Consider the following 24,663-nt stretch of genomic DNA (forward strand, 5'->3'; position numbering starts at 1 on the left):
TGTGCCTAAGCGTTCAGGATGTGTATGATGTGGCCATGGGACTGTGCTCACCGACGCCCATCGAAAACGTCTCTTATGCATCCAGAAATGTGCCAGCTGTGGGGGAAATCATCCGCGAGCGACCTGCAGGTTCCGATCCGCGAAGTGTCGCTCCTGCGGCAAGATGGGGCACATCGCAGCCATCTGCTGGAATTGAAGCCAGGACAGCCTGAATGAAGTACAAGCTTTGGCATCGGCACTCAAAGGTACTGTTCTTCCTTGGCACAAACCCCAGCTCAAACCCTCCAACCTGGGAAAGAGCAGGCAGACCGTGTCTCACACAGAGATCCATCAGCTGCTCAAACCAAAAATAACAATACAGGTCCTTGCACGATAGAGCTGGACTCCGGTTCCACAGTCTCAATAATTTCCTACAAGACATTTCAAGGAATTTGCGATCGGAGTAGGCAGAGGGTCCCTTTAAAGCCCACCAAATTACAGTTGTCCAATTTCTAGCACACCCCCATTAAAATCAGGGGAAAGGCCACCATGTTTGTAGGGTTTAAGGAGTTCCAGGGTCCCTTAGACATCTTGGTGACCGATGGGCAGAGAACTAGTCTAGTGGAGCTGGATTGGTTTGATGCCCTGGGCATTTGGTTGGGGGGAGTGAATAGCATCCAGCCCAAATCAAATTTAAACTAAACCCGACTGTTCCACAGATACGAATAAAGCCCCAGAGAGTTCCATTCGCTCTCAAGCATAAGATTGAGAGCGAACTGAACAAGCTGGTGGAACAGGGGGTGTTAGAGCCCGTGGATGAGGGAGACTGGGAAACACCTATTGTGACACCACTAAAGGCCAATGGGGAAGTTAGAATATGTGCAGATTGCAAGGCCATGGTTAACCGAGCCTTAAATCCGCACGCTTACCCCGTCTTGACGGTCCAGCAGGTACTCTACGCTGTCCAAGGTGGTGTTTTCTTTGCAAACTTGACTTGGCGCAGGCGTATCAGCTCACAGTTACTAAAGAAACAGCTGACGCTCAGACAATAGTGACACACAGAGGAGCTTTCAGAGTTAACCGGCTACAGTTTGGTATTTCAGTAGCTCCTGGAATTTTCCAGGAAGTCATGGAAAAGACTCTGAAAGGCATTCCAGGTGTCTGTCCTTATTTTGACGATGTCCTTATTGCTGGGGAATCTGAGGAGATCTTGGCTGACAGGCTGCAAGCTGTTTTAAGCAGATTTTGCTCTGCTGGACTTAAACTCAAAAAAAGTAAGTGCAGTATTGGTGTGGCATCCACTGAGTTCTTAGGGTTCAGGATTGATGCCAAGGGAATTCACCCCACTGACTCTAAGGTAAAAGCAATTAAGTTGGCTCCAACCCCAACTAATAAGGCTGAATTGCAAGCTTTTCTGCGGTTACTAAACTTCTATCACACGTTTTTACCTCACAAAGCAGCAATTGCAGAACCTTTATACTGACTGCTAGATAAGAAAACCCCATGGAAATGGACTAAGGTCCATGAACAGAGTTTTAGACATCTCAAACAACTTTAATCCAGTGACTCAACCATCACCCATTTCATAGAAAACAAGCCCATTTGCATAGCGTGTGATGCATCCCCTTATGGGGTGGGCGCTGTATTAAGTCATATAGAAGACAATGGGGAGCAAAGGCCCATTGCATACTACTCCCAGACACTGTCAAAGGCAGAAAAGAATTATGCACAAATTGACAAGGAAGCCCTGGCAATAGTGTAGTAGTTGACAGTCACTCTAAGTGGCTAGAAGTAGTACCAGTTCCTAGCATGACCTCTGCAAAGACAGTTCAAATGCTCCGGGGACTATTTGCCACTCATGGGTTGCCTGATGTGTTGGTCTCCGATAATGGCCCACAATTCACATCTGCTGATTTCCAGGCATTCACCAGGGCCAACTCTATTAGGCACGTCACATCGGCGCCTTTCCACCCGTCATCTAATGGTATGGCAGAACGCATGGTGAGAACAACCAAGGATGTATTGAGGCGCATCATCAGTGGAGACTGGCATCAAAGGTTGGCTCAGTTTCTGTTGGCACAACATACCACACCATGCATAGCGACAGGCAAGAGTCCTGCTGAGTTACGTTGGGGTCGGCGCCTGATTACTAAGTTGGACAGACTTCACCCTGACAGAGTGGCAGCACAAGAGGATCAACCCCAAATGGTCACTTCCAGAGAACTTCACATAGGTGAAATGGTTTGGGCCTGGAACTATGGTCATGGGCATCCCTGGATTCAGGGGGTGGTAGTCGACAAAACGGGGCCTGTATCATACATTGTAGAGGTGGAGGAGGGTCGCGAGGTGAGAAGACACATTGACCAGTTGAGGAAGAGACACCCTGAAAAACCACAAACTGTGATTCCAGAGCAGCACAATGACTTAGGGGTGGACAGGGCTTAGAATCAGGACCCAGCTGGTGACCCAATTGATGACCCCATTGCAGACCCAGTTGACCAAAACACGGGGCAAACAGTGAAATGGTCAGCAAGAATTCATAGGCCACTGGCGTACCTCAAGGACTATGTAAGGTCTTGAGGACTAGGGTTATTATGTGATAAAGCAAGCTCCACACTGCAGCTGTTTTTTCCATTAGTATGTTTATTGTTTTACATTGTTGTTTTTGTATGGGGGAAGGGGTGTTCTGTACATAGGGGATGTTATACAGATATAAGCCACTGACACCACCAGGTGGCAGGGTGCCCTGTCCAGATTGGCAGGATAGTCTTTGGCGGGAAATCCAGATATTGGGATTGGTTCCAAAGTATACCTGGCTAGGTATATAAGTGGGGCAGTTGCCCCTTTGTTCGCCCAGTCTTTGCTACATCAATAAAGAGTTGGAATGCTGACTCCTGTTGTCCTGAGTCGTCCATCTTGGCCATGCGGTCCGGAGCCCACTATTTAACACAAAGAACATCATTTCTGAAGAAATATAAGCAATCTGTACAGATGGAACTGAATGTGAGATTTGTTACTTACAGCAGCAAATGGAAGCCAAGATCTGCTGCCAGTGTTTTAATTATATGAAGTAAATAGGCATGACATCACAGTTCATTTTCCTACTTGCCTAGGAGGTTAAAACACATTCTGTATCAGAGGGAACCAAGTTATATACTGTACAGACTAGACTGATATCTTCATTATGACAAATTTTGCTGGATTAGGACTTCTTTGGTTTAAAAGAAAGTTAATTAAACCTATTCACAAGAACCTGTGAACTTATCTTTGCCAATGCAATAGTTTGCAGGAGGTCAACAAAAAGTTAGGATATTAAAAACATGAAAGTATGTCCAGAAATATATAGCCCCTCTTTTTTCCCTATGTAAATTTAGATTCCGTAAACAATTCAGGCAATAGTTCAGTTAATATATGTTTGATTTGTCTTTTCTGTTTTGCTCATATTTCTTGCAATGTTCTATTATGGGCACATTTACTGATGTCATTGTTACAGCACTAACAGTGCTGTCACTCTTGTTTGTTCAGAGAGGTTACATGGTTTTTTTCTTCTTGGAATAAGTGAAAATAAATAGGTTTTGTGTTTGTTTTACTTTTAAATAAAAATTTACCTTTTCAGAAACAAACAAAAGTGTTTTGTCTTGCAGTAGGGCCCAACACAGCTCAAATAGTCCCTCTACAAGGGATATGGGCAATTAAGAAGTTTGATAAATCAATAAACCAATAAATATAAATACTGTGTACAAGATGTGATAAGTAAGTATGTCGGCTGCCTTGAGTTATTTATAAAAAAAGTGGAATAAAAATCAGATAAAATATATTTCTTGGTTCTATTTTTCCCCCCTCCTCCTGTTTACAGATACTGCAGCCAAAGTACAAGCAGTCAAAGATAAAGCCAAGCAAGCTAATGATACTGCTAATGAGGTACTGGCTAAAATCAGAGATCTCAATCAAAACCTCCTTGGATTAAAAGACAGATACAGAAAAGTTGCAGATGATGCAGCCAAAACAAACGCTATATTGAAAGATCCTACTAAAAATAGTAAGACCTTATTATGCCTATGTACTTTGATTTCTTTCCTTTTTTCTAATCTTCTGAAATGAAAGGGTTGTTCCTTCCCCTGATTTAAATTATGGTGTTGTGCGCTTTTCAACATCTACTAATGTTGGTAAGGTTTATGTATAGAGAGAAGAATGGTGAATACCCTATGCTTTAAAATTAGATCTTCCTGCTGATATTCCATGCATAATTCCTTCATTATTTTGTATACTTCAAATATCACTTAATTAGCAGCATGTTTTCCATTGCCTTCTGCCACCTTAACACATTTCTTTTGATATAAAAAATAGCTTCAACTCTTAATAGTAAAAATGTCCTTGAAAGATCATTCCCAGGACAGTAGAAATAATGGTAAGCATTTGTAGTTTGAACATATCAGGTAGGTATATAAGTTAATCATTGGATGAAAATGCTGTAATAAAGCTGTCTTTTGGTTTTAGAAGATGTATTATAATCTCTTGGGTAATATAGATACGTTAGGAACATATTTTATGCTGAACCGTTACTTATTATATTGACTGAAAAGCACTATATTACTGGTAGAATTCAGAAAAATGTCTCCAGCATAACTATGTGACCTGTTTTGATTCTTCCATTCAATTGTGTCCGATTCTCGGAGGCTGCCTGAACAAATCCTTGCAGGTTTTTTGGCCATGTTTTTCAGAAATGGTTTGCCATTGCTTTCTTCCTAGGGCTGACAGAAAGTGACATGCCCAAGATGGGACAAAGACTCACAATCCCCCAGTTTCAAGCCTGATTCCTTAGTCACTACACCAAACTGGTTGGTTCTATATGACCTTTAGCAGACAAATAACCATTTTTTTTTACTAGAAACCTTTTAAATTGCCCCAGTGAGTGGATCTTATACCAGAACTGGTCATCTCTGCAATATGCAGGAAAATGTAATTTGTAAGGAAAAGATATATTAATTCACCAGAAAAAAAATGTTAAAAGGAAAACACAGAGGTATCCACAAGGGGATACCTAGAAGACTAGAAGAAAATGGGCTTAGAATTTTTGAATCTTTACAACAACAACAACAACAACCATAAAAAATACATTATTATATCCCCACAAATCTGTGCTTTCCTCTTGAGTAGGGAGAAGTTTTATTGTATGTCCGAAGACTTTTATTGCTGAGTTATGTGAATTAGAAATACCTTCTTGAAAAAATCAGGAATGGTGTTCCTGAAGATAGTTCGCTATTATAGTTCAGCTAAATTTAGCAGTTAGCTTACAGCAAGCATGGACACAACCTAATTTAGAGTCAACTGACCAGATTGACAGGAGCTTCAGATTCCCAGCAGGCTAGCAATATCAGTGAGTCTCAATTAGAAAAGAAAAAGAACACTTGGTGGTGGTTGTGTTAAAAAAAAACTTTTGAGCTTGAGTCTGCCTGAGTTTCTGGACTGAACACATATTCAGAAATGTCCATCTCTGCTGGAGCCTCTATCTGGGGTCTCACTCCATTTGGAGGAGGGGGAAAATAAAATGTCAAGAAGATCTTGAATGATTGGAGTCCGTTCATCCTATATGCCCTATTGCATATTCCTAATCACAGTTGAAGATGTGCATTTTCCTGAGCTGTACTTGCCGTTTCAATTTTAACTGAAATCAGAACTTCCTTGCAAGTTGTCTTGGTACTCCGCTCTTGTGTCTCCCCTTTCTCACTTAAATGTCCCCTTTGTTCTTCTTTCTACACCAGCTTCTATTAGCATTCTACCTTTATCCCATAGTTAGTTTTAATCAGTGCTTTTTTTGTAAAAGAAAAAGGTGCCGGAACTCACACATGTCATACAACCCGCCTTGCCTACCCTACAAGGTTCCATCCAAAAAAGGTGCCGGAACTCCGTTCTGAGTGTTCTATGACAAAAAAGCCCTGGTTTTAATTCTGAAATCACAGCAACATGAGAAAGGAGAACTTTAAGTCAGAGAAATAGAAATGCGCATAACCCAAAAGAAAGCTGGAGAAGATCACCATTATTATGAGATGAGGAAATGTTACATCTTCACTGATATATTACATGGTAACATCAAATAAAAAAATATTCTTTCGGCCTGCTTTTTATATCCATTAACCGAGTTTTAATTAACTACAGGTGAAACTCGAAAAATTAGAATATCGTGCAAAAGTTCATTTATTTCAGTAATGCAACTTAAAAGGGGAAACTAATATGTGAGATAGACTCATTACATGCAAAGCAAGATAGTTCAAGCCCTGATTTGTCATAATTGTGATGATTATGGCGTACAGCTCATGAAAATCCCAAATCCAGAATCTCAGAAAATTAGAAAATTGTGAAAAGGTGCAATATTCTAGGCTCAAAGTGTCCCACTCTAATCAGCTAATTAAGCCATAACACCTGCAAAGGGTTCCTGAGCCTTTAAATGGTCTCTCAGTCTGGTTCAGTAGGAATCACAATCATGGGGAAGACTGCTGACCTGACAGTTGTGCAGAAAACCATCATTGACACCCTCCATAAGGAGGGAAAGCCTCAAAAGGTAATTGCAAAAGAAGCTGGATGTTCCCAAAGTGCTGTATCAAAGCACATTAATAGAAAGTTATGTGGAAGGGAAAAGTATGGAAGAAAAAGGTGCACAAGCAGCAGGGATGACCGCAGCCTGGAGAGGATTGTCAGGAAAGGGCCATTCAAAAGTGTTGGGGACTTTCACAAGGAGTGGACTGAGGCTGGAGTCAGTGCATCAAGAGCCACCACACAGAGACGGATCCTGGACATGGGCTTCAAATGTCATATTCGTCTTGTCAAGCCACTCCCAAACAACAAACAACGTCAGAAGCGTCTTACCTGGGCTAAAGAAAAACAGACCTGATCTGTTGCTCAGTGGTCCAAAGTCCTCTTTTCTGATGAGAACAACTTTTGCATGTCATTTGGAAACCAAGGACCCAGAGTCTGGAGGAAGAATGGAGAAGCACACACTGCAAGATGCCTGAAGTCCAGTGTGAAATTTCCACAGTCTGTGTTGATTTGGGGAGCCATGTCATCTGCTGGTGTTGGTCCACTGTGCTTCATTAAGTCCAGGGTCAATGCAATCGTCTACCAGGACATTTTGGAGCACTTCATGCTTCCTTCCGCAGACAAGCTTTATGGGGATGCTGACTTCATTTTCCAGCAGGACTTGGCACCTGCCCACACTGACAAAAGCACCAAAACCTGGTTCAATGACCGTGGGATTACTGTGCTTGATTGGCCAGCAAACTTGCCTGACCTGAACCCCATAGAGAATCTATGGGGCATTGCCAAGAGAAAGATGAGCAACATGAGACCGAACAATGCAGAAGAGCTAAAGGCCGCTATTGAAGCATCCTGGCCTTCCATAACACCTCAGCAGTGCCACAGGCTGATAGCTTCCATGCCACGCTGCATTGAGGCAGTAATTGCTGCAAAAGGGGCCCAAACCAAGTACTGAGTACATATGCATGCTTATACTTTTCAGAGGTCCGATATTGTTCTATGGACACTCCTTGTTTTATTGATTGCATGTAATATTCTAATTTTCTGAGATTGTGGATTTGGGGTTTAATAATAATAATAATAATAATAATAATAATAATAATAATAATAATAATAATAATAATAATAATAATAATAATAATAATAATAATATAAAGTTGGTAGGGACAGCCAGGCAAATGGCTGTCCAGTCTCTTCTTAAAAACCTCCAGTGTTGGAGCATTCACCACCTCTGGAGGCAGGTTGTTCCACTGGTTAATTGTTCTAACTGTCATGAGCTGTACGCCATAATCATCACAATTATGACAAATCATGGCTTGAACTATCTTGCTTTGCATGTAATGAGTCTATCTCATATATTAGTTTCCCCTTTTAAGTTGCATTACTGAAATAAATGAACTTTTGCACGATATTCTAATTTTTCGAGTTTCACCTGTATATTAATTATCTATAGATCAGCTAGTTACCATGTTTTAAAAGTCCTAAGAGAAAATATCCCACTTACTTCAAATCAACATAATCCACCCTGACAAGCTGTGCCCATTTCCAGGGTTTTGTTCAGTCACCAACTTATTTTATATTGCTGTTTGTTTTTTTATTTATTTAAAATTTCTTTTTCTTTTTTTTCTTTTTTTTAAAAACTGCTTCAAAATTTGCCTACAGGAATCAGTACGTATAAGGTTTTAACTTCAACCACTTTATTAAAATATATTTGCATGGTTACTATGTTAGGCATTGTCTAATAATAGCTGTTGTGTTCCAGCAATGATACTAATTTATCCAAGCAGCTTTGCCATGAAAAAGGAATGTACCCTAGTTGTTATTACATGGTCATATGCATCTATCAAACACATTTTAAAAATTAAGAAAGGGTCTTGGAAGCTTTCATTAAAAAAAGGTCTGCGTATTCTGATCCTGAAGCTAAAACTCAAATACTTTGGCCACCTAATGAGAAGGAAGGACTCACTGGAGAAGAGCCTAATGCTGGGAAAGGTTGAGGGCAAGAGAAGAAGGCGACGACAGAGAATGAGGTGGCTGGATGGAGTCACTGAAGCAGTAGGCGTGAGCTTAAATGGACTTCTGAAGATGGTAGAGGACAGGAAGGCCTGGAGGAACGTTGTCCATAGGGTCGCGATGGGTCGGACACGACTTCGCAGCTAACAACAATTCTAATGTGCAGATCAGTCAATCTGTACACTTCACAATGTGTTGAAAACTTGTTACATTTCTCATTATTCACTCTTTTTCTCTTGCGTCTTGAGGATGAATATCCAGACAGCTCCTCAGTTAACAAAAACATGGGTTCTTCAGTGTGAGTGCTCCACATTCGCACTGAATACCCCATCAATCATTGTCACTATCAAGTTTTAATTCATTAAATGTAATACTTTCAGTCTGAGTAATCATCTAAAACACAACAGAAAAAAGCAAATTTTGTCTAGAGTGATTCAGTATATTCCCATGCACGTGCAAACACTTTGCTGTATTTTGTTGAAGCTTAGAGCTTTCTAATCGTTAAACAGTAGACTCAGGATGGACTATAGAAGATGTTTCACTTTCAAATACATAATCATTTTGCTCACCATTATGCATCTTTCCATGTCCATAATAGTGAAAGCAAACAGGAATACCAGATACTGTATTGATGAGACACCATAGAAGAAGGCACTATGGGTTGTTTGTGAACTTCCAAAGCCAAACAGATCTTTTTATCGTACAAGCCAGAAATCCTAACTGCCCCATATACAGCAAATAATTGGGATTACACACACTGCTAAGGTTGCCAGGCCCATCCATGTATTGTTCCTTTTTCTAGATTGCCATTGTTAGATACTGGGTTCGTCGCTTCAATGACGAGATGAGGCAAGTGAGTTCAGCAAAGATCATTGTTTATTGCTTGCAGGATCTGAACTGAGAAACAGGGCTGCGAATGCAGCAATTTATACCCTGGCCTCTAGGCGGTGGCCAATAGGTTTAAAGCAACCTATTGCCGCCCTAGAGGCAGCCAATGGCAACGCTGGAGACAGGTTGTCTGAGAAGCTGGGAGCCATTAGCCAGCTTCCCTGCTTAAGCAACGTTCCCTGCTTAAGCAACCTTAAGCAATTAACCCACGTGGTGTTCCCTTAACAAGACAAAGCCCAATACATTACAACCCTCCCTGAAAATGGTTTCAGACAAATGCAGGTAGAGATATATGAGAACAGATTTCAGTAAGATTTGGAATCTTGTATTTTTTTAAGGATGTGCAAAGATATTAATCTGCTATCTAATATACACATGGGGCCGATTGTACATATATAAAACCATCTATGGACATTATGTTATTTTATTTTGTTCATACTGAGCCATGCTCTGAAGTTTCCATTGTCATGTTACTCAAATTTTGCAACTTTAGGGTGGCTTGAAAAATTTGTTTGAGATATGGAACACTTAGTTTATTAATTGGCAAATCCGCTACTATTTTAATTCAAAATGTGTTCAGTAATGCGAGAATGCAAGCCCTGAAACCTTAGCTCCCTAGTGCACTTTTCTAACCTTTGCTGCTTTGCTACTATTTTGCCTTTAAACCAAGTTATAAAATTAAAATTAAAATGGCAACTATTTTACATCTTTAACATGATTACTGCAGATTGCTCTGAGCACAGCAACCCCAGTTTTAAACATAGTTCATGCATCTAGAAATTAATGTAACATCGAACTTTTCACTCCTGACATTCTTATTTTAAAATTTGTATCATGGCTAATTTAAACCATCATTTCCAAAGAATCCATCCAGATCAGGAAACTACCTTAATAATGAAATCCAAATGACCATATGAAGTAAAAAAATGTTTTATATTATTGGCTAGAATGCAAAATTAACCTACAGTTTTCTATTTCAGGTGTAATGAGATATATTAATAAATTACCCATGATGCAATATTTTGAGAGGAGAATCAAGGGAAGAGTTCATTTTTTTATTTATAAATCACTGCCCCAAAGTGCCCTCAGTTTTTATTAATGGCACTTGCATCCAAAATTTAATCTGTTCTGTTTTTGTTTTATTTTTTCACATAAAGTTGCTGATGCAGATGACACTGTTAAAAATCTGGGCAAAGAAGCAGATCGGCTGATGGATAAATTGAAACCAATCAAACAACTTCAAGATAATCTGGGGAAGAACATATCTCACATTAAAGACCTGATAAATCAAGCCAGGAAGCAGGCCAATTCTGTAAGACTTTCTTAAGAGCTTAGTTTATTTCTTTGAAAAGGTAAAGACTTTCATGAATTGAGCTGTACTTTTGGTGGCTACAGGAGAAGCTGGTCTGTCATCGATGTAGGGCACATTTTTTCCCCACTTCTTACTGTAGTCTTCCTCTCCAAGCGAATGGTGAAGCTGGGCCTGTACAGCTTACATAATTGCAGCCTATAGGAAAAGTCTGTATACTCAGTCACAATAAATTACAAATCCCAGAGTTGTTCACAAATATCCACGTCAGTTTCATCATCAGTTTTCAAATCAATCTTCTCACCAAACATTGTTCTTGAAGTAAGAGCTTGAAGAAGCAAGTCAGAGTTCTTGTAACAATGTAATTTCACCCTCATCTCAACAATTGGAATGGATTGTATCGATACACCATAATGCCCTTTATGAATATTAATAGGAAATATTAATATTTGAGCAGAAACTAACTGATCAAATATTTAATGAATCATTTCCCCTTCCCCTCCCCAATACAGTCCCTACGATATTTACAATTGGTAATCAGGAAGCACTGCTGCTTTGCAAGTAAAATTGACAACATCTTGCAGACTAACCAAGAGTATTAGGGGATTGAGATGTGATTGAATATTAATAGCTCAGGTGGGTAATTGGGATGTAGGTTTGATCTCTGAGCTTGGCAATTTGGCTGCAAACATTTTGTCTCCATTCAGGGGGGGGCATCTTCAGTGGACTTTGAATTGTGCTCATCTGTCAAAGCACCAGTGGGTGTGGGTGTTGTTTGTCCAGATGCTTCTGAGTCAAATTTGCGGCCAAGCCACTACACTCGGAGATATTAAGGGATTGGTGTCCCATTTTTTCCCCATTATGTAAGTGGGTTAAGAACATCACTTACTAGTTTTATTATTGAGTCCTAAGTTTATCTTCAAAGTGCAATTACATTTGAAACACATTTTAGCTGGTAATGCTAAATCTGTTTGCCTTGTGACCTGCAAGAACCTAAAAAAAGATCTCTGAGGATGAATATGTTCAAGTCAAAGCTTTATGCCGCTCCGGGAAAAATATAAAAAGGAAAGTATGTGTCATTATAATGAGAAAACAGCATATTTACTTGATAAACAGCCCTTCATATAAAATAGAAGCAATCATTTACCTCCAAAATAATTTCCATCCATAGATTTTTAAGTTACTTTCCTAACATTATTCATGCCTTGGAGTAGGCATCTCTGTATTTTTATGGATGAGGATGGAAAAACCCACATTGATCGTTGTTTAATAGCTATTCTGACTCAGTGATATTTGTACCATACAAAGGTTTTAAAATATATAAATCTTTTAGGGCTATTTTAATACAGGTAACTAACCTTCTAAGCTTACACATTTAAGTGTAATGTATTCCCTTCAGGGTTATTTTGGTTTTATTTTGTGTTTTTTGTTTTCCTGGTCTGGTCTGAATAATGTATATCTACCATTTCCTTATACCACTAAAACAAATAATGAATATAAACTATCATAGGTAACAGTTATTTCTTCTAATATAATTCTACTCTTATTGTAGAATAAATCTGGTGAGATACATTTTAGTTAGCATGTCGTCATGTTTCCTAATATGATCTTTATATTGAACAGCTATTAACATTGACTTCTTTGATTATTTGATTTATTTGCTTACTTACTATGCCTATAAGCCATTTCAGTCATAATAGACTGTGAAAGACATTCAGAAACCTTCTTATAATTCATTGCAGTAATTGTGTTAAAATAGATACACATTCATGCACAATCCAAAATAACTGCTGACAATGTTAACATATAGACCTTCCCCTATAAGAAGGGTCAAAACAACATATCAAAGATCTTGATGGTACACTGCCTTTATGAATACTCAAGGATATGGGGTCTAATTTGTAAGGAAATTCAGAGAAAGAGTGCATTGTCCAGAGAAAGAGTGCATTGACCAAAAAGTCCTTCTCCAGAGTCTTGGCCCATAGAGAATCTTCTCTTCTCAAACACAATATACAGGTAGAAATCACTAGGAGAAGGCAATACCAAGATACCCAGTCCCTGTTCTCTAAAAAAAAAACTTAACCATCATCCTGAATTACTCCTTAAAACAAACTAGTTGCAAGTGCAGTTCTCAAAATAGTAGTGGTAGTTTTACCTATATGTGTTGCTGTCTGAAATGCTTCAATCTGGACCAGCAGAAGCCTCCAAGTCATCTTCAGGGGCAATCCCAAGTAGAACATATTAGAGTAGTCCAAACAAGAGATGACCAAAACATGAATGATGATAAGTAGAATATTCTGCTCCAGAAAGGGTTTGTACTGTAAAACATAAGATGGAGCTGCACAGAGGCTGTGTCCTAGCCAGTGCTGCTCATTATGCAGGAGCAGGGAACATAGGAGGACCCACAGATTACAGGTAATCCTTGATTTACAACAGTTGGTTTAGCGACCATTCAAAGCTACAGTGGCACTGAAGAAAAGTGACTTATGACCATCTTTCACAGGTACGGCCTTTGCAGGGTCAAAATTTAGATGCTTGGCAACTGGTTCAGATTTATGACCATTGCTGTGTCATTTGATCACCTTTTACAATCTTTGACAAGAAAGTCAGTGAGGAAGCTAGATTCACACTTAACCACTGGGTTGCTAACTTATCAACTGCAGTGATTCACTCAATAACTGAGGCAGGAAAGGTCATAAAATGCAAAACTCAATAAATGTCTCACTTAACAACAGAAATTTTGGGCTCAGTTGTGGTTGTAAATTGAGGACTACCTGTCTAAACTAGCTCTGTCCATGGAAACTTGAATGTTCAATCATTGAGTTGCTTCTGACTCGTTGTGATCCAATGGCTGTTATATCCCAAGATTATCTATCAGTGCTTTTCTGGTTTCTTTTAAGTTCCTGCTAGTGTCATTAGTAATAGTATATAACCACCTTATTTTCTCTAATTCCTCTTTTTTCTATTATTAATGTTTCCAATAAGAAGTCTGATTTTACTTCCTGTGGCACTGAATCATTTGTTGTCTTTGCAATCCAAGGCACTCTTAATGTTTTCTCCACCTCCATATATCAACGGCATTAACTTTTCTTCATTCAGCCTTTTTTTTAGGATCCAACTTTCTCAGCCACTTATTAAAACAGGGTGCTTTTATAGTATGAACATTTCTTGTCAGTGTACTATCTTTGCATCATGATATTTTAACTAGACCTCTCATCCATTCTTTATTACGGTCACTATTGCTGAATTTTTGCGCCTATGAAAATAAAGTTTTTTACTATTACTTTACCTTCTTCTATGCTCAGGTGCATTCAGTTGGCATTATCTCTTGATTTAATCATAATTATGTTCTGCATGAGGTTTTCTTTTGGTTTTATGTTTTAATTTTTTTGTTATGCTTTTGATATGGAACAATATGCACACTAGCTTTTGCTCTCCTTTTAAATTCAACAAGACATTTTTTAAATCTTCTGGATTTCACAGTGGTATCATCAACATAGCTGAGGTTTTTATGTTTCTCCCAGCTATATTAATTGTATTTCCTCTAGTGAAATATTTTTCATTATATATTTGACATGTGTTTAATTGCTCTGTATCCTGTTAACATTATTGCTTGTAGTTGTTGTATAAATTCATCAATAGACAAATAAGGTGGCCAATACAGAGGCCACCAACCTTTTAGGCACCAGGGACCAGTTCTGTAGGGAGAGGTTTTTCAGCAGACCAGATGGGGCATGGTTTTGTGTGCTGCCTGCATCCCATGGGTGGGGCTTCACTTGTTTGCGCAGCCCAGTTTCTGGCATGCCGTGGGCCAGTTCCAGTCCATGGACCGGGGGTTGGGGACCTCTGGCCTAGTATGTTCATATTTAAAAGATATCTACTATTTCTTGTGGTCCACCGTATCAAAAGTCTTTGTATGATTAATAAAGCAAAAAAAGATATCTTTTTAAAAATTGTCTAGAATTTTTCCATTATCCATTCAGTGTTAGCACTGTTAATTCAGATGCCCCCCACCTTTTCGGAATTTTCTTTTTATATGTGACAATTCTTAGTCACATATAGGTCTGGACTGCAAAATTATGAGAAGCGAGCTTTATATTTTTGGGGGGCTATTGGGATATAAATGAGTCTCCTCCAGTTCCTTGGACTCCAGTGTGCTTGTCTTATAAACTGCAAGCGATTTTCTAGGACTCATTTAACTTCACTTTTCAAAATGTCTGGCTTTAGTACTGATGAAACCTTGCTTAACAGTCATTTATTCTTCCATATATTTTGTGCTATTTCTTCATTAAATCTCCCTCAGATCTTTGATCTCTTTGTATCTTATTATGCTTATTTTTGTATGAAAAGTTTCACCTGCCTTCTCCGATTTTCTTCAAAAAAAATAGCTTGTTTTCCCCTTTAAACTATATTCTTAATTTATTTGCTTTGCTAATTTTATATGACTCCTTATCTCTTCTTGCTTTTGTCTTGTATTCACTGTTTAGTTGGACCGATGTTCAGTTTTAACATAGCTGCTCTGGCCACATCCACTATGCCTTGGTTCATAGTCCTGGCAGAACAATGGTATACATATCTTTGTAACATTGCCCTGATTGTCAATGTCCCTTTGGCGAAATATTTGAGTGGGTTGTCATTTTCTTCTCATACAATATTTAATCTGTTCCCTTGTCTATGACTTGTCCATCATAGATCAATCTTCTGCAAGTGTACAGTCCCAACAGTATAGCTCATAGCATCACTGTAATATGGAAGAACCCTGGTGGTGCAATGGTTAGAATGCACTATTTCTGGTAACTCCTGGCTGCCAGCAGTTTGGTAGTTTGAGTGTCACCAGCTCAAGGTTGACTCAGCCTTCCATCCTTCTGAGATTGGTAAAATGAGGAATCAGATTGTTGGGGGCAATATGCTGACCCTGTAAACCGCTTAGAGAGGGCTGTAAAGCACTGTGAAGCGGTATATATGTCTAAGTGCTATTGCTGTTGCTAAGTGCTATATGCAAATACTTTCACTGCTGCAGAGTAGCAATCCATTAAGGGGCCCTTTGTTGATACCCCAGCTAAAGCCATATGTGCATATGCAACAAGATTTCATTTTTGAGTATATTTGCACAACCTTTCATCAGAATTAGAAATACATCTCTTTTATAATCCTAGAATAACTTATTTTCAAAATATGAAACCCGTACTGATATAGTGTACATTTGCTCTTTCAGAGTTTCAGATAATAAACTTCAGCAATCAAATGAAATGTTCAACTTTCTTGTTTGTCTTGGGAAAGTAATTCTGTAAGTTCAATAAAGCCAATCGACTGGGTCTTTATTGAGTCTTTTTTTTTTGACATACAGAAATGCCATTCCTTTTAAAAAATAATGATAATAATATTACAGTAAGCACTAAGTGAACTCTTAGTGACTATTAGATAATTAGTTTTAAAAATTAAAAGATCCTATGGGACACATCTAGCAACAGTTGACAGTACAAGCACAATATACAAAAGGCTTTCATAATGCAGACCCCAAACAATAGGAAAGAATTTATTTAAAATAATATAGTGTATATACAAGTCTCAGATATAGTAGGTCATACATTTGACTTCATTAGGCAGTTACCTCTGAATTATTCAGCAAGTGAATTTTCAAAACAGTACTTTGTATATTGTTAGGTATTCTGGTGTGGCAAAATAATGGATTGTGATGTCCGTAGAGAATACTACATAAAACTGTCAGTAGTTTATATTCTAAAGTCAGATCTCTAGAAAATTCATATTATTTATTTTATGAATGGAACTGAAAATATTAAAAATGGATCTCTTTCTTTTGTCTTTAATTGCTAATTTAAGATTAAAGTATCTGTGGCTTCAGGAGGAAACTGCATTCGAACATACAGACCAGAAATTAAAAAAGGATTGTACAACACTGTTATTCTCAACGTAAAGACAACTGTTGCTGATAATCTACTTTTTTATCTTGGAAGCAATAGATTCGTAAGTCCGCATTAATTTTTCTGTTAAAAATTGTTACCATCTGATTGTATATTGATATTAATTCTGGCAATGTAGCTGGAGCACCATCTGATGTTCTGAGGGCATTACTGTTGCCATACACCAGCTGCCTGCAATTAGTGCAGATTCGCATCCCACCAGGCTCAAGGTTGACTCAGCCTTCCATCCTTCCGAGGTAGGTAAAATGAGGACCCAGATTGTTGGGGGCAATAAGCTGACTTTGTAATAATGCCGCTTGGTGTGGGTGTGAAAGCCCTAACAAGCAGGCATATACATAGAATGAAGGCTACTGCTAAGCTTGTAAGCCGCCCTGAGTCTTCAGAGAAGGGAGGGATATAAATGTAATAAAAATAAATAAAAAATAAATAAATGATATCATCCCATATCATCGTGTCTGCATTTTACTAAGCAACAGAAAAAGCAAGTGTTATTATCAGAATCTCTTGGCTCAAATTAGGATACTGTCACCACCTGTGTAGGAAACTGACCAGTAGTGTTCCGATTGCTGGACCCTTAACAGTTAATCTGTTATGGGGGTACCTTCCTTGGAGTGAGTCAAAATGATAAAATTGATATAGATGGAACCCGAACCATTTTTGTTTTACCACAACAGTGACAAATAATGTTAAAAAAAACTGGTGGTATTGCTACCACTGCCATCAGCTATGCAATAATGAAATAACTTGAAAGAGGAAGTTGGGGTAGGGAGAGAAGAGAATGATATAACACTTGTTAAGAGGAACCTATGCAGCCCCATCCAAATGGAGAGACTCCAGAGGAACTAAATGCATAGGGAAGATAAATAAAGATCAAAAGAACTTCTAGTAGAAAATCTAATTCATAAAGTTTTAAGGAAACAATCCAACTGATGGATTAATTATCTTTATAAAAATTAGGTCAAAAAATTTAAAAAGTTTTATTTTGTTTCTAAAACGCACAAGAGAAAATAAGCTGCAAAACTGATTCAAAAAGAAGTTTCAGCAAAAAAAAAACCACATTTGTATTACATACTAGGCTAAAATCATTAAAATAAATTAGAAAAAAGTGTGTGTGAGGTGTCCCTGGGCAGCTAATATGATTATGCAAAGATATGAAGTTATGATAAAGCGAACTGGAGGTTATTGAATCTCCTCTTCGTATAATGTTACCTCCTCGTTTTATCTATATTTTTAAAAATAGATTTAAATATCTTTGAACATGTAAATTTTACAGAATATTATAGATTATGCAAGACAATAATTGACAGCCACTACTAATGGGAAAGATGTTTCAGCTCATAAATATTACATATGGAACATGATAAAGAAAAAGATTTTCAGAAAAAAAATACATTTAGAAAAATTATCCCTTCATGGTAGTATATAGCTGTTCATTGCTCTTAATTGCTTCATTTTCACTGTTTTACTAAATATCACTTTGCATTATTTTACCAGATTGTCTCAGAGGTAGCAAACACTATAATTATGCTATTATGCTTCCTCATTCTAGACTGACTTCTTGGCCATAGAAATGCGTAAAGGAAAAGTGGATTTCTTATGGGACGTGGGATCTGGTGTCGGGCGTGCGGATTACCCAGATCTCACAATTGATGATGGAGTTTGGTACCGAATTGAAGCATCAAGGCAAGTTCCTAAGATCTTCCAGACTAATTGTATCACTCTCAAATGGCAATTCCATGCTCCAATTTTCAAAAAAGCTTAGCAGAAAGATATCATTTTCAAAATGGCATCACACTTGTGCAAATTCTTTTGAAAGTAGTTCTTCTGGGATGCATCTTATTGTATTTTTAAAATCGAATACAATGTAATGCACGATCAAATATAAAAATTGAAAATAAAGCAATTTTAAGGATCCTTCTCAAGAGTGCAGTAAATAGTTATTGTGGCCAGGTGGGAAGGGAAAGAAGACTCCAGGTGGTACCTGCTGCCTACCTTGTTCCCTTTTGTCTTCAGGGATCCTGCCGTCAGAGAGTAGGCCAAAATATGGTCTTACTATGTGGAGAATGTTCTGCCAGTGCTTTTACAATATGGAGAATGTTGCTTTAGCTTTTTATTTATTTATTTTTGTATGCACTGCTTCTGAATTTCTTTGATTTTTGTTGTATGAGTGCAAACGCATAATATAAACCTAACAAATACAAGGAATATTTTAAAAGCCCTACTGACCTTTTAGACATCAGAATCGGTATACCATTTTTAGTGGTATATTATTGTCCAAATGAATAAAGTGGTGACCCATCTTACTTACCTATCATTTTGCCAACGTGGCTGTGACAAAAGTACTTTGTGAATAAAACTAATTGGGATGATGTGTTTCTCCCACTCATTAGGAAATGGACCGAGGAATAGCAGCATCTGAATAACATGGGTTGTGGGAGCAATCCCTAAGTTGAAATCTTCTGAAGGATCTGTCTTCAGATCATTTCAAGTTTCCCCATCTACCATTCTTATCAAATTTTGTAAATGAACCTACATTTTGCTGCAGCTTTGTGTGTGCATGTATATGCAGTGCTCATGGGCACTGGGGCATAGAGCACAATCATGGCAGGCAGGTCTATGAACCTGCAATTTTGGAATGGTGGTCTCAGTCAAGAGTCTAAGGCAGGAGAAGACTCGCAACCCTTTCCAATGGATCAGCTCTTCACATTACTGACTTTTATAGGAGACTTGAGACTATATCAGAAAAAAGTGCAGCTTTCAAATCATTCTTTGAGATTAGGCCTTGAATGCTAATTCCTTTGATTGAAGTTTGAGCCCTTTCAAATATGTGTTTTGATCTGCATGCTGATTAAACTATGTCACTTGACATGTTCCAATGGAATGGTTCTTGTTCTGTTGGAAACTCAAAACTGAAGTACTTTTGTCTTCGTCTGTTGAAATGCCATTCATGATCTGGCTTACTATACTGCCATAATAAATCTATTGAACTTATTCAGAGTGCAAAAGCATGTCTGTCATAAAAAGAACAGACAAAGGAATAAACAAATCAAGAGATGAGCCTTAGTAGTCTGGAGTGCTTCAGATTCAAAAATGGGGAAGGGAGTGAGGAAGTGCAAAGAAAGAAAACAGATGAATATGTCACTTCAGTAAAATATAAAATATTTTTGATGCATGAAGTCATTGGAGTCTATAGAATAAATTGATGTTTGTTATTTTCCAGTATCTTTTATTTTCTGCTCCAAATAAAGGAATTGTGAACTTTATCTTTTAAAAATAAATGAGCTGCATTTTAGATTTAGAGATGAAAATCCCTGCAAACTGTAGAAGCTAATATAAATAACTAAGAAATTGTCCTCTCCATTTGTTTGGTGTGGACTTTCAGGCAACAGATGTGGTGGATTGCAATTGTAGTCCACATAATTCTGTGTTTCCATAGTGGATTTTGTTTTCTTCTGAGATTAAAATAATAGGCTGGCTTCATCTCATAACTTCTTGCCACAGGGATTACATGTTATCAGGCACCCGTGTTTCAACCTAGTCAGTAGGTATATATTCCTATTGGCTTACTCTTCACATGAAACCATTCCCTAACAATGAGAATCCATAGTGTATCCTAATAGCTTAAAACATGAATACAGAAATTCACAAAATGTCATCTTCCATGTGTGAATATCTTCAGAGATTGGAGAGAATGCTTGTATTCACAGGAAGGTAAATACTGTATTAGTTGATAGTAGCAAAACTCATTCCCCTGTTTTCTGTCTTACAGGACTGGAAGAAATGGCACAATTTCAGTACAGGCATTAGAGGGTCCTAAAGCCACCATCGTTCCTAGCATTTTCAGTGCAATTTCTCCACCTGGTTACACGATTTTAGATGTGGATGCAAATGCCATGCTCTTTGTTGGAGGTTTAACTGAGAAAATAAAGGTAATGAGTGACTCTCTGCTTAACTGGTCAGCGTAACCATACATGCTTTTCTTTGTTTTATTTGAAACATTTGCTTGAGAGGGAGCAGTCTTAAATCACTGTCCTCTGTGAGATTTCAGAGAGTTTTGCAGGAAATGACTTCTAGACTGCAGTCTAATTAATTGCCAATAAAATAAATGTCACAATAATGACAGTACTTAGATCTGCATTATTCAGATTTGAAGCAGATATGCCTTACCTACTCCTATTTTCAAGTAGTGTCAGCAACTGTCATCCCTTTAAAATCTTCTGAGTTTTTAACAAAACTGTGCCTACCTATGGTGCAAGGCAATAAAAGACACAGATTTCTTAATGTGCCACCAGCAAATACAACAATGACCTGAACTACACTTGATACAAAGCTTATTTCCCACTTTAGATACAATTATTTATTGATGGATTTTCATTACAGCTGAAAAGATCCACAGAATGGTACCAATATTAATTGGAATATGACACATTTTTACAAAGATATATAATCATGAAAGGATCAAATATCGCTGTATTAATTCCAGCCCATAGAACAAAAGAGCCTAAAGCATCTTGGCTGTTGCACTGGGGTTGCACTGTGACAAACAGACCTTGTGCACAATCTGAGGCTTCTTCTAAATTCTTTTCTTCTGCTGTGGTGATGCAGGGGTTAGAATGCAGTATTGCGTGACCAGCTCAACATTGACTTAGTCTTCCATCCTTCCAAGATCAATAAAATGAGGACCCTGATCAGCAATATGCTGATTCTATAAACTTCTCAAGGAGCACTGTAAAGCACTATGGAGCGGTATATAAGTCCAAGTTCTATTGCTATTGCTAAAGCACAATAGGAACTGTTTCCAAATCCCAGATTGAGGCTATATTACTGATTGTCATTATTGAAATGAGGTTTTCTCTCAGTCCCCTGTTCAGAACCGTAAGAACAGGTAGAAACTGGAATTCAGCGATGTTAAACCCTAATGTCATTTATATCTGACGTCAGTCAAGATTCACAACCAAATTTGCATATGCAATATGACATATATCAGTAGTACTAGGAAAGATTTGACTTGCTGACTAATTTATTCTAACTAATCATTAGCTCCTTCTAGGCTAATTAAAAAATGAGAGAATCAGGGGTTCCCTGTTGGTTTTATTTGTATCTGACCATTGGAAAATGGCTTTGGATGGCAAATTATTTTGACCTTCAGATGATTTACCTGAAACCATATTATGTAACCTTCTTTTAAAGTGAGGCATTGTGGGTGAAATACCTGCAGCAGCAACTTCCAGTGTCTTATTCAGGTGAAATATATGTGGCTATGTGTGTTCCTATGAAACTCACTGGCCATTTTTCTCAGACATGATGTCAGGTCAGCAGGCAAGCATCAGAAGCAGCAAAAATGAAGACAGACAGAAAGGACAGGGAGAGAGAAAGCTACTGGAGAAGTCTGTAATACCTCCAGTATCCTGTTGGGTGCTCAAAGTTTGAAGTTGCTGATCACATCATGTGAAAAAAATAAAGGACCCAAAATAATCACATAAGCTTCCATGACTGAAGATGGACAACATAAGTGCCACTAGGTAGACCAGATCAGAAAACCAACTCCACTTTAAGATATCTACACTTTTTTGAGATAGGCTATAATAACAGAGACTTTCAAGTCTTGGATATATTGTACATCCTCTCCTTCTTACACTGCAGTGAATCAGGGAAGCATTTGCCTGTATTGCTTCTGAATATTATTTTGCTCCCCAGGATTTTCAGCCCTCTTTGCCTAGGCAACAGATTTTGCACATTTCTGTCCAGGTCATCTTTCTTTTTCTCTACAGACAAAACTTTGGGCCTTCTCACTCTGTTACAGTGCTTTAACCACCACATTTTGAAATACTTATAGTCACATTTTCACTGAACAAGGACCACCGGGTTAAAGGAAATCAGCATAAAGTTTCCTTCCTTCCTTCCTTCCTTCCTTCCTTCCTTCCTTCCTTCCTTCCTTCCTTCCTTCCTTCCTATAAAAAAGAGAAGTGATGAAACTATTTGATTATTTTATGTCCAAATAGAATAGAGTAACACAAAGTACACACCTGAACTCATACCTGCAGTAGATTCTGAAGTAAAATCCCTGTTAAGTCAGTTTGCATGGCCCTACAGAGACACCCATAGACAAATGAGCCTTTAAAAACTTTTCCAATCTTCCAAACAGCTCTGTATCTAATCAATCAGACCTTAAAAATAAACTGTAAATTAATCTAGACAGATTCTGGGCTTGAACCATTCTTTAGCATACTGTATAATTTAAAAGAATTACAGCTTTTATTTACTTCTAAGACAAGATAAAGCTTTGCAAAGATCTCAGTTTCCCATCTTTCTATTTAAGGCTGTTTCCATAATATATACATTCTTTAAGTTCATATAGTAATTTATAATTACATGTACAATTTTTGTATAAACCTTGTACTGGGATGGATGGGTGGATGGATTGACAGATCCAACTTGGATCCTAAACTCTTTTTTAAAATCCAATTTGGCTTCACTTCTCTTATATCATTTTTATTATTATCAGCATCTGCTTTAAATCTCAAGTAATTTTCTATATCTTTTGTTAACTCTTTCTTCTCATCTGATACTTTTCCAGTAGTTTAAATCCTGGTATTTCCTATCCAATCTTAGTGCTATAAATAGGTACATAATCCACAGATAATTTCATTCATGCATTTCAATATTGTATATGCATAAACTTTGAATAAGTGTTATCATTTGAATTGAAGTGATGCATAAATTTGTAGAAAAATACCGTCAGAAATTATACTGTGGTTTTGGGATTCTTAATTACATATTTAGTTCATTAATTATTCAACTTAGAGATCCCTCAACCCCAAAATACTCTAGGTAGTTCACACCATAAAAACAAAATAACAAATATACAATCAAAGTAGAACATAAAATAGTAAACAAGGTGGGGAATTAATTAGCAATAACAACTGTATCATACACATAGCAGGAATTCCAACTATCCTAGCCCATTATTTATTTATGTAATACATTGAAGAAGAATGTCCATTATGGCCATGATAGTTCAGATTAATGTTAATCATGGGTACGTAATAAGGGACCTTTCCAGCTAGTTTGCTAAAAGCCAATCAAACAAAAACAATAATAACACCAACAACATCTGCCTATCTTAGGACCTTGGGAAAGACTTGATATGTCGATAGAAATGCCAAATTCAATCTAAACATCTGTCTGAGGTATGACCAACAGTAATAACAACTATACTTACCCTTTTCTCTTTAAGAGCCCATCATAGTAGATAGGTATAACATTCAAAAAATACTTCCATTTCTGAACTTGCTTCTTCTCTCATCCATTTTTTGCTTTTTAAAAGTTCTTTTCAATGTGAATTGTCTAGTTTGTAATGCCAAGTTTGTCATATTCACAGTGAATTTTGAAGTTTTTCAGAATTCATGCCATGTCTCTTTTTGAAAGTCAAGTTTTTGTTCTCCAGATGTTCATACATTAATATTTTTAATACTTACAATTCTTTATGAAAAGTACCAGGTGCTTATATGTCTCAAATTGCTAAATATCTGGAAATAAAATGATATTGATGAAATGAGACATAAAAGATAATTAAATACTTTTGAAAAAAACAACTTCCAGTGAAAACAATTCTCTTTCAGCAGTTACAAAAAGTGTTCTTCAAACTGCTGTGGTTTGTGTGATTATATTGCTAACGTGATAATTATGATTGCACAAAGCCAAGATTAAAAGGTTACTCTAAATGATAAAAAAAACCTAAGGCTCATCCTAACATCCCTAAAGCACCCTCTTGCTGATTGGTTTTAAGGTACTTGTTCTAATTTTTTAAACAAAAATGCCTTTGTTATTTAATGAACCAGAAAAAAGAAGCAAAATTTTAAAAATGTTGTATTAGAACTTGTCATACACACATATATTTTTATTCAAGAGTTTCAGTGAAACTCTTATATTTCATTATAATTACCATTTATCTACATCAGTAATCAATAAGCAATTTGTTCATAAAGGTTGTGGGTGAAT

The 24,663-nt window shown here is 37.5% G+C and overlaps 1 protein-coding gene across 1 annotated transcript in view; it reads left to right on the forward strand.

Moving 5' to 3' along the window:
• The window catches only part of LAMA2 (laminin subunit alpha 2), a 460,887-nt gene that overhangs the window by 382,330 nt on the left and 53,894 nt on the right, over window positions 1-24,663 (forward strand). The window contains exons 43-47 of the mRNA XM_083379924.1: window positions 3,836-4,018; window positions 10,569-10,723; window positions 16,562-16,705; window positions 18,212-18,345; window positions 20,432-20,591. Coding sequence (XP_083236050.1) covers window positions 3,836-4,018; window positions 10,569-10,723; window positions 16,562-16,705; window positions 18,212-18,345; window positions 20,432-20,591 — 776 coding nt within the window. The remainder of the gene's footprint in view (window positions 1-3,835; window positions 4,019-10,568; window positions 10,724-16,561; window positions 16,706-18,211; window positions 18,346-20,431; window positions 20,592-24,663) is intronic.

The sequence above is a fragment of the Vipera ursinii genome, assembly GCF_947247035.1.
Source record: "Vipera ursinii genome assembly, chromosome: 1".
Taxonomy (NCBI): domain Eukaryota; kingdom Metazoa; phylum Chordata; class Lepidosauria; order Squamata; family Viperidae; genus Vipera; species Vipera ursinii.